Below are 16,504 nucleotides of genomic sequence, written 5' to 3'. Positions count from 1 at the left end.
AAGGGTGAGGATATCTAGGTGCAGAAAATCACAGGCAATATGAATATTATTGGAGAAAAGCAAGTTGACAAATAAGTTCAGGGAAAGTAGTCAGCAATGCAGGGGTTAATGAGGAGAAACAAAGACCAAAAATACTTCCACTATTACTTGCCACTGAAATAGTCTTGATAAGGCGGGGAGGCAGGGATCGCAGAAACACCTGATTGCTGCAATATCAGCAATATAAATGCGCGCTGAGTAAGGTCCTGCTTGTCCCTTTTATACCGTGCTTGATTATCTATCCGCCCCCTTGCGGGATGTCATCTCTTTTACCATGTCTCTGCTGCAAACCCTATAAAAGTGTGCAGTGAGCACATGCGTGTCCCATAGTGCAGGTGATGATCCCAATTTGCTTGTTTTTGGGCCTAATGTTCCAGGGAACCACGGAGGTGCCCGCTGCAGACTGGGTAATTGGTTACTCGGGGGATTAGCGTATTATATTTTGCTATATTGCATTATTATTTGTATTTCTGTTCTCTGTCCCCTTTTTATATTTTTACAAGACCATAAACACGGACAGGATAATATTGTAATTATTATGATTATTACTCTTATTATTAGTATTATCTTTATATAGCACCGCCATATTCCACAGCACGGTATAACATATACATAGGTGAGGAGGGTCTTGCTCAAATGAGCTTACAATCTAGAATCTTAGGCAATTCTGTGCAATCCAGTAGCATAAATACACAGCAATTAAAGCTGCAAACAAGATGTCAGTCCAGCACTGTATATTCATAAAATGTCATATTAATGCAGTATGTGTTATGTGTAGGTCTTCTGTATACTGCACGGTTTGCCACAATGACATTTCCAATCCCTTACTCATCAAGAAATGTGCATGCAAAAGCCCTTCTCCGTGCGCTTCATCAGGTACCTTTCATACTCTCTATACTGAAATAATTTACAACTATACCAGAGAAATGAATATGACTTAAAGATGATCCAATCTGTAAAATGTTGCATCTTTCTATGATGAGATCATGTCCTTAAATGTTCCTTGGAGTGTATAACCCTGGTTTTGTCCACTGTTAGCTTCTACTACACATAGTAGTCTAAATCTAATTACTGGAGATAAACTTATCACAAGTAAAGAACGGAGGTTTATTGGGTTTAGGCAGCGCCGGACTGGGGATAACAAGGCAGCCAGGGCACTTTGAAGGCCAGAGGCCACCTTATGACATGAATGAGGATGATGGCTGGATATGACAGACCGCAAGTTAAGTTTTTATGCTCACACAGCATGTGGCCGGGCACATCCAGCCGATCTGCCAGTGAGTCTGGGCTTCTGTTGGCCACGGCCCACCGGGCATTTGCCAGGTGCGCCACATGGCCAGCCCGTCCTGGGTAAGAGTCATTTACTTAGGTAAAATGTATCAGTTTTATGTTTTTATGGCACTATATATGCATTTTCATATCTCAACAGCAGAGGGTGGCAACGTTCCATAAATACCACAATCCTTAACCTTCCTATTGATGTTTCAGCTTCAGTTACTGTGATTTGAACATTAAAGTATGCTTAATATTCAATGATACAGATGGGGTTGTGTTTTTTCATTTTTTAATTATGATGTCTTTTTCAATACATTACCCAGTTTTGGAATTCATGCTATAATGTGACTTTGTAAATGTTAAACTATGCTATTTGCTGTTATTTCAGTTTCATTGCACCATATATTTCATTGAATTATTTTGTTCAGCTTCGTATTTTCTTTTCTATTTTCGTTGCCAGAACGTATTATGCTGACTCCTGTAAAATCATTGGATAAACTGTCTCTTTCTGATATCAGGTGAGGGAATGACATTACTACCAATTCATTACCATTTGTGGCGTATTTAAGATGTTGACGGGCCACAATTCCCACCATTCACAGTTAAACGGCTGTCGGCTGAGGATGTTGGGATCTGTGGACCCAAAGAAACATAAGTGCTTCTGAATTTCTCTGCAGTGGCGTGCCATCTGATTTAAGACTGGAAAAATAATGGCACAAACCAGGAATGTGAATCAACAGAAAGAAACTGCTTACCATCATTTACAATAATAATTCCTAATCTCTCATGCTAAAGGCTGCTGCAGATAACACGGTTGTTCTCGATGTTAAAACAAAACATTTTGCTTCATAGAATGTAATGGCAAAGAACAAACTGTCTACAACGTTTTGCAATTTCATATACATCGTCGGTTGGGCCATTAGTCAAAATGAACCATATCTAAATTGTAATAAAGATTTCCCCTTACCAGCTGTAAAACAAAGTACATTAATCTGCAAACTCAGAAGATTAAATCATGTAAAGCAATTGGCTACACATTTGGTATATTTTGTTTTTTACTGCCTGAGCCTCAAGGACTGGACTCTTAAGGAGACAGTTTAATGTGCCTGGCAGCCTCGCCAGAAACAAAATGCGTACTAAAGTAGAGTATTTTAATATGCATTATTTAATATGTAAAAGATAAATAAATTACTTAACAGAAAGAGAAGCTGCAACCCCAGAGCTGACGCTCCCAACCTCTTTCATGGTCAGACAATTCTGACCACTGATTGGCTACTTGAAGCAGCCAGTCAGTATCAGGAAAGCATTCCCAATAAAATCAATTGAAAGCTTTAACCCCGCATTGGCAAGGGGTCACTAGACCCCGATTCAAAGATTTGCCAAGCTAGTGCCGGAGCTTTAATTATATCTTTCGTCAGGAGATGTGTTCAGCTAAGGGACAAATGCATATGTGGGATTCAATAAAAAGTGTAAAGGGGGCTTTCAGCTATCACATACATTAAATGCCCATTTAAGCCATCAGTACTAACGTTATGAATATGGGAATAATATATTTTGGGGAAATTCTTTCTTAAAACACAACATATCTGAGAATTTTTACTCCAAATAATTCCAGAAACTCATGGTCCTTGGGCATTACAAATAATTTAAGATAGGGAACCCACACTTCCACAATATGTGAACAGTTCACGACTAAGCCATAAACACAGCATTATGACAAACTAAAATCTACGTAAAAGGGTAACTGTGCCATGTCATAGTGTGAGTACCTACTGCCAGAGGGAGGGGAGGCCAATTCTGGTTCCAGTTTAGGTTCAGCTTGCACTTTCCTCCAAGGCAGACCATGCCAGGCCCATTTGAGCTCATTCATCTTAACTTATTTATTGGGTTTCTTTATTGTCATTCTATGCTTAGATAAAGTAAGAGTGAAAGCGTTAATCTGAGATTTTATGTGGTCATACTTATTTTGCATTTTATAAACATCTCCACCCTATTGAACACCTTCGGGTTGAACTGGAATGGAGATTGAGAGCCAGGCCTTCTCCTCCAACATCAATGCCTGACCTCACAAATGCTCTACTAGATGAATGGGCAAATATTCCCACAGAATCTTGTGGAAACCTTTCCCAGAAGAGTGGAAGCTGTTATAGCTGCAAAAGGGGGACCAACTACATATTAATGTCCATGTATTTAGAATGCAATGTCATAAAAGTCCTTGTTAGTGTAATGGTCAGGTGTCCCAATACGTTTGTCCATATAGTGTGTGTGTATATATATATATATATATATATATTCCTTCAAATGCAATGCAAATAGCGTGTATTTTTTAAAATTTATTTATCAGGAGGTGACCCCGTCACCCTCAGTGCAGGTGCGGAGGAAGGATTTTTTTATATATGTCAGTCCCTCCTGCGCGACCGGTACTATGCAGACTTCAGTAAATATTAGAAGAGATTTTTGAACACATTGTAAACACAGAGCCTTAATGCTGACTTAATTTGACTGGAAATGTCACTGGATTTATAACACTTTATTTCACTGGCATCATTTTGTGAGGGTGATGGGTGTGGGGGGGTGGAAGGAGGGGGTTTCGGAAAGGGAGCAGATTCCGCTGAAATATCATTATTAAAAAGGCACGTTGAAAAGTCAAGTAGGCCAGAGGGAGGTATTTAATGAAAGCGAGGTGCTGTATTCTGCAACTGTGCCGTGGGGAGGCTGAATTTCTTATTTATTTGGCCTGCATGCTTAGCAATTGCTAGCAATGCATCTGTTAAACCTCAACTTCATAAATAGCACCATTTTTATTCTTTCTGGAGAAGACAAATATATATAAAAAAAACAGCTGTGGAAGCCCATATAATGATGTTTGCTCCACAACAGTTAGAGGGTGAGAAGAGCGTGCAATGAGCTGTGGATATGGCTCTAGCTGTGCTGGGCTTTGTTCCCCGCTGAGAACAGAGATCTCTGGCAGGTTAGAAGTTATTCAATTCAACGCAAGATTCTACAATGGCTACGTGAATTACAAGTGGAGCTTACAGATGCTCGAACACGATGTTCATTGTATTTTTACTGAAAAATCTTGTAACCAACGATAGGCATAGTGTCAACGGGCAGACGGAACTGTCTCGTACAAAGAGACATTTACTAATTGTCCACCTCAAAGCTTGATGCAGCCTTCGTCTGTATGAACAATTGTGTGGCCACCTTAACCTATATAAAGGTTTAATCATTAAACATCGAAGTGGAGTGAGTGTCATCTCACACATTAGTTATTCACAATGAACACACTGAGTTTCCCCACCCAGAGGGCCTATTTGGCCCTTCATAATATATGTCAATAGTTAATTGGGTTGGGTGACATTTTTCATCGGAGGATAAATCACCTAACATTCACTGTTTAGTAAATAAACTCCAAGGTCAGCCCCGCTAAGGCGTACATGTCATACAATAATAGATCGCGATATATTACCACGAAGGAAATACGTGTTATTTGTGTATTTTAACCCCTGCTAAATCTTAGGCGGCAGAACTGCAAAGGAGGGGGCGCGCAGAGCGAGGCAGATTTACATTTTCGTTTTAGTAATGTATAGCGGGGATTAAGGGAGAGGCGGAAAGCACTGTGTAATATTTCTCTACTGACTTGTTTTATTAGCTTGCTTTAAACATGTTACATTACTGCATTTACGTGAATTGGCAGCCTGATAAATACCTCTCCTGGTCGTGATTGCGATTGCTTTGGGCATTAATATTATTACATTCTGTCAGTGGGAAACGTCTGAAGGATGACTTACTGTAAAGATTACATGCTGAAATAAATCACATTTCGCTCTTTGTTACCGTTTATGGCCTCTTGGAATGGAGTCAATCTCCTTTTTAAGTTGCGTTTCTTTTTCTTTTTTTTTTTCTTCTTCTTACTCTCAGCCTGTTACATTATGTATTGCTGTCAGATTAGAACAGATGAGGTGTCAAACATGAGCTTTTTGAATAATTTCCACCCTCGGGTTGTTTTCGTGAAGGACAAGTATAAAACCACAGAAGGCATTAGGAAGGGGGGGGATGGGGTTACCCAGCTGATACTGCTAGATATGGGTCAGAGGTGCCCGGAGAACACTTTACACATATAAGATTAGACTATTGTGCTAGGTAATGGTTTCCAGACCTTAACTAGCTGGACGTGTGATCATTGCTAGGAACCTAACAACACCGCAACGCGCAAGGCAAAACGCCAGTGGAAAAATAAATAGCTTTTTTTTTTTTTCTCTGTGAAATATTAATACGAAAGAATCCCAGACAAGCTAGGCCCACAATGCAAAAGGATAAAGGACTATTGTGTGCACTCAATGCCGGGATGTGAATTGTTGTATTTTGTGTGTACTCAGGCAGTTAATCGCTTGTTCTTAATAAGCAGGTTCACGGAGTCCTGACATGGAGGGTTGCAAGGTCTGAGCACTTCAAAGGCAGATATACACACACGCTGTATCAGAACGTGTGGTTTTATTGATTTTATTTTTAAAGGCCATACAGTACTTGAATTTTTAAAATGTAAAATATTCTCTAAATGAAAACAGGGTTGACATAGTGTTTCTGTTAGAAATTTGTTGCAAAAGGTGCTTAAATTATGTTAAAAACATTTAGAATTCAAATGGTACCAAAATGTGATAGAAAAATCATTTTATAATCAAAGCATTTTTTAGTATTTTACCCCATTTTTTTTTGGAACCCCTATGGATTTAGTTTTTAGTTACTGCGTTTAGTGAAATCAAGACGGGAACACCCCCTACTGCTGTGATAGATGGCACTAATTGGTCTAATTGAGCTTCTGGAAACTATGAAGAATAACACTCTAATACAAATGATATGCCATAATAATGATAAATGCTCACCAAAACCATAATGAATTAGTTATCAAAAAGAGTAGCTATAAAACATTTACACATGCATATAAGCTCCCTTCCCTTTGATTCACTCTCCTCATCATAATCTATCCACTACAGCGCTACAGAATCTGCTATATAAATAAATGTAAAGTTTGCATGCCTAAAGGTATGCAGACACCTGACCATCACCCTTATAGGAACTTGTTGGGCGTCCCATTCCAAAACCATGAGCATTCATATGGAGTTGCCTCACCCCTGTTCAGTTATGCCAGCCTCCGCTCTTCTGGGAAGGCTTTCCACAAAATGTTTCAAGTGTTTCTTTGGGAATTTGTGCCCAGTCACAGCAATAGGTCAGCAGAGGTCAGACACCGATGTTGGATGAGAAGGTCTGGCTAGCAATCGGCAATCCAATCAATCATCCCTAACATGTTCTATGAGGTTAAAGTCAGGGCTCTGTGCAGGCCAATCGGGTTCCTCCACACCAAACTCATCAAACCATGTCATGTATTTCTACTTTTTTTCCAGCAGACAATTCATACAACACTATTAGCAACTTATGAATCGTTATTGTAGCAAGTAGGAGCTGAAATTACCAGTGCCCACATAGACTTGCCAGGATTTACCTACTAGGGTAGATTTACTTGAGTGCCCCCCATACATATGTAACATATACAAACGTTCACGCTCTTTGGTTGAGACTCTATAGGGTGATGTCTCGCCAGGGCAAATGCAGCACCTAGTTCAGATACACCCATAGCTACACCTGGGAAATTCTGCCCCTCATGTAAAGTTTTTGTTGGACAGCCTACAGGAAAATCTACCAGCATGTAGTTTAACCATAGTTTAAAAAAATCAGTGGGAAATAGCAGAGCCTCTGCGTGTGGAGACCAAAGTGGCTTTCCACTGACCTTAGGGTGGCAACAGGACCACTACAGACCACTGTAGTGCACATGACTATAAACATTTTTATATCTGTTAAAAAAAAAATAGGATTCAAACGAAAATGTAACAGATGGTATAAAATGCAGAGCAAGCTATACATCCAGATACACGTCTTTTACATCTGAGAACACTAGGACATTTTTTGTATTTTTAACATACATAACATATTATGGTCAGGCCATGTCCTTCTTTTAAGTTGAGATGATGGAGGGGGTAGGCATGTGGTTTCTATTTCCAACCCTTGACAAACACATAATCCGTTCTTGCATATGCAATGTCAAACATGATACTCATCGCAGCTGGGGCCAAATCTGTTATTCCAACAAAATCTGATTTAATCTTTGTTTGTCGAAGTAGAGAAAGCATGATTGGACTTGAGCTGTTTTCTCACTAGAACTAATGTTGGAATTCTCAGTCATTCAAGCCTTTTTCCAGAAGTTCCTACCAAAGGGTAATTTAATGTTTCAAGAACTAAATGAGGAGCAATCATCAGGAAGATTTCATAGTTTCTATGTTTACTACTCAACATTTAGCACTTTGCTCCTGAATCACCCTTAATACTTTGTGTCCGTTACGTCCAAAGCCGTAGACAAAAGGGTTCTGCCTATTACAATACTCCTTATACATTTTCTTTTTGATTCATGTCTGTTCAGGAATGTCCAGAACAATATAGCCCATTTCTAAGTGACGTGCATTTTTAAAGTGCATGTTAATTACAGAAACGCATAAACTATGGAAGGGCGGTGGTCCTCCAAGACCAAAGCAGATACCGTAACGGTTATACAATTACTGCTACAAGAGAGCTACTATTACTCCCTCTTTTCACCCCTCCTTTTGTTTTAATTACCATTCCACTAGATTTTAAGCTTTCAAGCTTTCAAAATCCCACTACTCCTGAAGGGAACTTTGTATAAAAGTACCCTAAGGCTAGATGACAAGCTTAGGGGCTGGGTTCTTAACTTCTGTTGTGTCTGTATGTATTAATATGTATTTGTTATGTGTGTTAAATGCCCCATTTAAATTGTACAGCGCTGCTTAATTTTTTGGCGCTTAATAAATAAAAAATAATAATAGTGTGTTAGTCATAGGGAGAAGCATGTAGGATGAAGGGTTTTTAAAGAAAACCATATACCAGTCATAGTAAGATCATGACCTCTTGTACACAAATTGTACAAATTTTTCTCATCAAGGTAAAAGACTATGTGGGCTACACATAGGAAGACATTTACCTCAAGATGGGTAAAAACCTCATCCACATATTACACGCTGAATATAGAGACATTTTTGATGCCACCTCACTTATGGAAATGGAGTTAACCTTCCATTTACTTGACTCGCTGGATTGCTCGCAATTCTTATCCACAAACTGTTAAGTATTTAGGGGTCACAAGGGGATTCAGGCCTTGGCCTGAGAAATATATTCTAGTAACTAAGTATTTTTTTAAACATTCTGCTACATCTCCAGTCCTCTCCACTGCCTGCATCCCAGAACACAGCTTGCTTCCAGCAATAATTTATTAAACTCTGAAGGAGTGTCCAGTTTTTCACAAATTATGGTTCATGTGTGAACCAGATGGAGAGATTGGTGCATTTGTCAAAGTCGGAGAGCCCAAGTTACATTAATTTCCACTTTGGCAACGTCATCAGGTGAATGCCTTTGCAATGAAGTGTGACTGCTGCAAACCTTCTCTGTTGACGCAACCGGTAGTACAGGTGTTTCCTCCAAAGCATTGTCTGTTTCCCATAATATTCGGGCAGAGTTATGCGAGGCTGACAGGGAGATTTTGCATCATGTTTTTTATTATGGAACAAAAATGTATGCTGATTGATTTGCTATGCTCTGTATACATCAAGAGGGAGAGTGAATTTACTGGCTCCTACTCAGCGAATATGCCATGTCAACGTCGTCTGCCATTCATCAAGTCAATGATTCCATGTGCAGGACAGATGTCACCGGCTTTATGGTATCCAGATGGCCAGGTGGGGTGGAATAAGTGTGTGTGTGGGGGGGGGCAGCAGCTTTAATATGATGGGCTATTTGTGGTTAGGATTATTGGATTCAGTTGTATGTGTTGACTTTTGAATCCATGTTTTGAACTCAACCCTTGAATGAGCTCCTTGTTTTGACACTAGTTGAGCCCTGTATCTTCAGGAGACTGGACACAGTTCAACTAAACCTTAATTTAAATACCTCACCCATCCACAGTCAGGAATCATTGAATTACCCACAACCTAACGATCATAACAAGCAGGAAATTAGTGTAGTGTGTTAACAGTAGTTAGTTATTTTTGTATTATTGTACATTTTAAAATAAGCACTTGAATAATGAGTGTACATCCATTCAGATACTTTTCAAAACACCAAAAAGACTTCATCTCAACTCATAAGAAGTCTATTGACCATTTGGTTAAAGTGGTTCGTAAATCTGTATTTTAGCCATGGAGTTAAGTCCCCATAAAACGTGATGGTTATTAGACCTGACTGTAGTCATGGGGCATCTGTGAACAAAGATTAGCCCTGCGATTACAGGTTGAAGTTATCAATCTAACCTGGTAGCTTAAATTCTTGGGTTAGACATTTTAACTAACCTCCATCCAACGTCTGTATGAGTTCAGCCCGTCCTTTCTATATATAATAAATAACAAAAGTAAATAAATTCAGTCTTTGTTCATTCTTCCTGTTGGTGGTAGCAAGAAACTCAGCTTGGTTTTAAAATGCTATAAAATTCTCAGGATGTGGTAGACATCAGATAAAAATCAGATGCACTTATATTTCACACCTCCTGAGAGAAAAAAAAAGGGAAAATTAATACCTACAGTGCTGCTGAATCTTGGACATCCTTCCTTATTTTAAGAGTCAACACGTGCTAACTGGGCATAACTGGACAATTTAAACAACTGAAGAAGACTGCAAGTTAACATTGGACCACTGTATTATTAGATAAAAAGGTGGCTTACAATTTAACAAACCTTGTTTTAGGTCATATCACTAACCAAAAAAAGTAATTATCTATTAGCTATTTTGATCTATGAGTAATAGAGAAGAGAAAAATATAATAAAAATAATGATCAGGTCAAGCACATCTGACGTTGCGTTATAGACAAAGTTGTAATTTCCATTTAACGTTCCTTATTGTATTATAGACATCTCGCAAGCGAGACGGACGAGGAGGGGCAGACAGCTTTGGACTCTACAGGGATGTTTCATTGGTGCAAAGAGGTTCCACTCGAAAAAGCTGTACTGGTGAGTATCATGATAAATATTTATACAATAATCACCTTATTTGGTGAGGTTAAGCACCTGTTCATTCATTTTGGCCTGACTGTCCTATACTGGCTTGTTAACCATACATTCATTGAAAATATTGCAACGTTGCTCATGGGATCACATTTTGTGAAATATCTTTTTACCGAGCTGAAACATCCAAGTGCCTTGACTATAATTAATAGTATTAATATAGAATACAATTTTATTTTGTTTCTTTTCCCCGGGAGGAATCGTACAAGTTTCTGCTTTGTTGAATAGGTGGGTGCAAATGGTAAATGGAAGTAAAATATACCTTCCAGGTGTTCTTATTTTACCCTCACGTGTGAGTGACGTTTTTTTTCCCAATAACCCAGTCTATATTTTAGGCTGAAGATCATAAACCATTGTAAGTGGTTCTGTTTGGCCTTTTACTTTTATCACACTGTATCATGCTCTGTATAAATGATTGGCGCTTTATATGTAAATGATAATATTAATATGTTTTTAAATTCAGAATGATTGATGATGACGGTTTTGTTCCAAACCCACGTAGCACTAACTAATTCCAACCGCACATTAGCAGCACGTAACACAGATATTCCTGCACAATGCCTGGCTGTCTTAGCAAATACTTATAATGAAATATCTTCTGCTGAAATATAAACATTATGCTAAGCAAGTAGAACAAACAGCCTGAAAACCCAGTTAATTATCAATGAAGCTTAATTCTCATCACTCATATTAATTGTGAAATTATACCTTTTCTCCAAGAGACTCGAGCTAATAATCAATCCATTTGTCTCTTTTAAGATAAGCTTCATTTTACTGAGCAGTCTGTCTCATTCTGGAGACGAATGGTTGGACTTCGGGCCAATGAGATTAAAAGCTTGATAGGGATTCATTAGTCAACGATAATGAAACAGGTTCAATCGAAGAAGATCTTTTAATATGTGTTATTTGTATTCATGGTTAAATGATGTTGTAAATAAGATACCTTCGCTGGTTTGCTGATGAGCTAAAAACTCACAAAGTTAAACTGCATTACACGTAATTCCTATAATACTTTGTCTGTACTTGGCTATATAAGCACCTTAGAATTTAGGGGGACTGTAGATCTTTTGACTACTCCAAGCCCTACCACCATTTTCCAGACAACCTTTCTTTTTAGTGTCTTTAAAGGATCATATGACCATTGAACCAGGTATCCAACTTAATAAAACTTAAAATACCATTCTGCAACATGCCTTGAATTCCTAATATAATTTTGGGTCGGGCAAGGGTTAGAGACAAATATAAAAGTTACAGTAGGAATAATGCAGGTAGTTTACGTATTGTTTCGAATTTAGACACCAAGGAGTGGATGTCCTTCTATGAAATAAAGTACAAATGTATCTCAAGGGAACTTACTTTTTCCATACGTAAAATAATCCATGCAGACTACTATCATACATGGTGTAAGATAACTCACTCCGGGTTCTCATAAGCAGTGCCTTAATAGCTAGGAGGAGTATTGTTACTCCCACTAGAAAAAGGAAGAGAACATAAAATATAGGGCTATGGCAAGTTTCACCCATGTAGCAATACCTACTGTCTTTGGAACATTAATTTATACACATACTAATTTTTTACACATATTACTCATAAAGGAATAGGTAATAACCTAAATATTACTGGGGTAATCCCAGCCACCTCAGACATAATTACGTAAAGCGAATGATAGCTATGTATAAGCCTATTTGCCAAATGACCAACCTTTGAAATACTGGATCCATGCTTATCATTGCTTTATTTGCAGGTAAAAATGTTTTTCTTTTTTCTAGTGCCCTAGCCCATATCTGAAAATAACAGCCAGCCCAGCTCTGCTGGAAACCACTTGAATGATATGGCAGCAGACATAAGTTCTTTGTTAAGAATGTTGTTATTGAGGTTCACGTAATGGATCAGAGTGAGGTGTTTATGGCCCATAAAATGTAACAGTAAAACAGTATGCAAGAAGGACCATCAAACAAGAACTAAGACCACTAAATCAATTCAAATCAAATATAATGCACTGACAATATGTACTGGGATATATAAAGGGCCGTTATTGTCTACCCAAAGCACACAATTACAGAGCATAAAATATAGTGCAGATTTATATACCACAAACAATGCTCAATTCTTGGGTTCGAGCTATGGGGTGAAAGGTTGGGTGACTCACCATTCCAAATTTTTCTCGGTAAACCCTTTGGATCAAATACACAACCCCTGCCAGTCGACCATTAAAGAGAGTAAAAAAAGATTGCCATTTGGAAATTACGATGTGAAATTTTCCATGGTGTCTGCCTCTGTGAGTAAGTTAGTTATACATCTATCATAAAGCCCATCAGGAAAGACAATAAGGGCTTGTTCATCTGTAAAGAGAGAAAGGAGAAGGGAATATGGTGGAAACGTAACAAATTAATGGGCTGTGTGAACATTTGATAGGGAAACATATCCGAGATTCAGAAAACCAATCATACTGAATGGCATCTTGAGTTTAGAAGACAAACTGGTCCGGGGTGAACTATTTTGTAGAATGCTCAGTCTATATATATAGAATGTTCTCTACTCAACTACTAGCATAACTGGTGCTTGTATGTAAGAAGCATATGCAGCTGCTCTGGCTTTCCATATCACTATCCAGGTGTCATGTGAGATAAAACCATCTAAAACATTGTTTTAATGTTCGGTTGAAAGTTACTTGGATTTATATTTTCTCTCCCATATGACGCCTGTCTCTACATATGACGCTTATCTTTCCTCACATCCCCTGATCCCTCAATGAAGACACATAGGGACATAGAATTTGACGGCAGATAAGGACCATTCTGCTTGTCTAGGTTGCCTATAAATTGCATTGGGATCCTGCTGTAAGCTCACACTAACTGGAATTTACTTGCATGGGTCTTCCAGACTTGATTAAAACAAAATAAATTATAATTCCAGTGGCAAAATGGCATCTCCCACATATAGCACAACAAGAAATAACAGATGTTTTATTGCAAATGAATTGAAAAGAAAGCATCAGATTATTTTGGTACTTTTTGTATAATATGCATGGTATGGGAAACAGCACCCACATATATTTTAATGCCTCATTTTTTCTTCAGTGGCTCTCAAATGTTTTCTTCAGTGGCTCTCTGTACAATATCCACAAGTGCCTTAAGGCTTTAGACTGGGGTGTCCAGTTTGCATGTTGACCAGAGAGGGGCCAACAAGCCTTTAGAACTGTATGAGTGGTCCATCTTCATCTGCTAGTGGTAACCACATACCAGGACAATAAAGGGATTTATATATATATATATATATATATATATATATATATATATATATATATATATATATATATATATAATACAGATACAAAGCTACCCTTTCTCTATAGTATGGTGGTACAAAGATACTGTAGGAAAAAGTATTCTGCTTCTGAGTATCTCATCAACCTCTGTTCTAGAACTGTTTTTGATGCTTCACTACATTTTGTATTACACAGAGTATACAATTAATATCATGTATCGTTTTTACAGAACATGGAATAATTAAATTCCTGTTTACATTCTAGACACACAAAGCAGCTGTGTATAAGAACTTTCACAATCATATTGTCGTCAGTGTCTTCGGAGACAGTAACTCTACCTTGATTGGACTGCGGGACTTTGTCATGCCTTTACGAGCCAGCAACCTGACCTATGATGAGTTGAAACCAATAGTGTTTCTTGGGCCCTTGAACTATCTGGAAAGGGAATGGAAGTACATTGAAAACTTCCCACAGCTGTTTGTTTTTCCCGTAAGTGGTAAATCCATGCTTTTGGAGACGATCAAAATGCCATATTGGTATTACTTTCATGTTATTACTCATCAACGATACCATTTTAATACAATGCACTTACATTATATCTCATTCAGTTGGATTGGTAGTAGAATTGAGTAACATTTTTCTTACATATTTAGTATTTTTTTTAATTGGGAAATTTTAAGAGATTATTAATAAAAAATGTATTTCAATTAATTTTGAGGTAGGGAACTCTTTTGTATATATGATTCTAAACACTAGATAGTTAAGGATGAGGGCTGTCTTGTACTTTACAATATTTACTGTTAAGCTACCGAATGTATAGCTATAGGTTACATTTTATGAGGAAGCAGCATTTTCTGCTGTATCAGTATGGTATCAGCCCAATTAAAGAATGAGGTTGCAAGGGCACAACTATAACAGATAGCCTGGCAGCTCAGCAACTCCCTCTGCTGTTGTGGATGAAGGAAAAACTGCTTTAGCTCTGGGTGCTAGGCTTAGACATTGCACCCGGGAACCTATACATGTGCCTCTGTGGCTAGATGAGATCTCACTGCTTCTTTTTACTAGACCACCAGGAATTACCGATAAAAATGTGTTTGGTTTTTAAAAAATATCAGAGAAGTGCTGACTATTCTCTTTCAGGGTTCTGGACTGTCCAGCGTAAATCTAAGGTCTGTGAACATACATTCATGCTCCATGTGTGCCATTATATCTTCCATCTGGACCGGCAAAACTACTCAGTATATGGAGGACACTGAGTGTATACTTTCCACTATTAAGATGAGGTCCATGATCCCTGAGGCTACAGCTGCTGACTCAGGTAACTTTTCATGCAAAATGTAAAAAGATGCATAAAAATAACAGAAAAGAACAATATACCCATGTTTCGACCCTTTTTGATTTACTTTTTAATTCTAATTAGAATAGCTTTATGCACATTCCAGGTTTTCTTGAATTCCTTTATATAAATACATTTTAAAATATCTGTAGCTGTTTGTACAGAGTATTGGCAAGGACATAACAAGCTACCAATACAGAGATTCTGCCACCTTGTACCATGAATTTGTCATATCCTGCAACCTTGTGCATAAATTGATTATTATAGCAATCGTTATAGGCATTTCTGCTTTATAGAGTACCTTACAGTACTTCACACAAGTTTCATTCTATTTATTAAAAAAAATGGTCCTAAGGATAGTAAAAAATGTGGGCTCTCTGATATCACTCAGCCTTATTGTGGTCAAACCCCGGTGAGGTCCTCCCTTAACAATGGCTGAGTTGACACTGCATACTGAACAGGTAAGCAACCTTGGTATAATATGGTCATACCTGGGAACTCTCCGGGTTTTTTTTCCTTTAAATGGTAGTGTTTTTTTCGCTGCCGTCAGTGGGAATGCCCCCGACGTCAGCGGGAACGCCCACAGTGTGCAGTCCTGGCCGTGTCCCGCATAGGGAAGGCTCCAGGTAGCCGGAGCCCAGAAGTTCCCAGGTATGAATATGGTTAGTCTGGTCAGACCACTTTATTTCTTCCTGAATAGACTTATTTATAAAACCTCAATGCCATGCTCACAAGGCCACTTCAAAAATTCTTAGTTTCATAACTAAACTATGACTTTGATGCCCAACTACCCGACATCATGGCCTATCCATATCATTAACAAAACGTTGGCATATTCTATACCATTAGAATCAGTCTGCCAGACAACCGCTATTGACAGCTACCGAGCAAAATGCCAGAATATGCCTATTGTATGCCATAGTTAAAATAACAAAGCCCAATGCATGCCTTCCTGATATCTATAGAAACACATATTTTGGGCCGGCAAGTGATCCTCGTAGGCACATTTGCTGTGAATTCCTCTGTGCAATTTTATAAACCGGCTATTGGTCGATAATTACCAGCATGTGTGCTATAATTAAATTTCTATGAGCAATGGAGTCTTTATGATTAATTAAAAATGCAAACTCATAGCATGCACATTTTAATTGATAGCGTTGTGCTTTATCAATGCCTTAGGCATGAGAGGAAACAATGTATTCACAGTAACATGCTAATAAATGTCAGCTCTGTAAATAAGATTAAGCAAGTAAATTACCAGTGGCAGTAGTAGTGACAAGCCACCAAACTGGCACCTGACGCAAAGTATTGGTCATAAATCATCTATGGAGATCAGATGCTGAGCATTGGGGCTGAGATCTTGAGAATGTTAGCTTCTCTGCCAGAATGCTGGGGCAACTCACACGTCTAAGGATTTGGGGGACAGAACGAGGTGACCTTTGCAGAAACCATTGGTCTCACTCATAAGC

At 38.3% G+C, this 16,504-nt stretch overlaps 1 protein-coding gene across 1 annotated transcript in view; it reads left to right on the top strand.

Annotated features, from left to right (window-relative positions):
* The window catches only part of KCNU1 (potassium calcium-activated channel subfamily U member 1), a 38,874-nt gene that overhangs the window by 16,956 nt on the left and 5,414 nt on the right, over positions 1 to 16,504 (top strand). Inside the window, exons 17-21 of the mRNA XM_053463786.1 lie at positions 818 to 915; positions 1,775 to 1,832; positions 10,278 to 10,377; positions 13,964 to 14,188; positions 14,840 to 15,017. Of these exons, the coding sequence (XP_053319761.1) occupies positions 818 to 915; positions 1,775 to 1,832; positions 10,278 to 10,377; positions 13,964 to 14,188; positions 14,840 to 15,017 (659 nt within the window). The remainder of the gene's footprint in view (positions 1 to 817; positions 916 to 1,774; positions 1,833 to 10,277; positions 10,378 to 13,963; positions 14,189 to 14,839; positions 15,018 to 16,504) is intronic.

The sequence above is a fragment of the Spea bombifrons genome, chromosome 4, assembly GCF_027358695.1.
Source record: "Spea bombifrons isolate aSpeBom1 chromosome 4, aSpeBom1.2.pri, whole genome shotgun sequence".
NCBI classification, from domain to species: domain Eukaryota; kingdom Metazoa; phylum Chordata; class Amphibia; order Anura; family Pelobatidae; genus Spea; species Spea bombifrons.
Note: the sequence above shows the minus strand (reverse complement) of the source record. Positions and strands in the feature narration are given on the sequence as shown.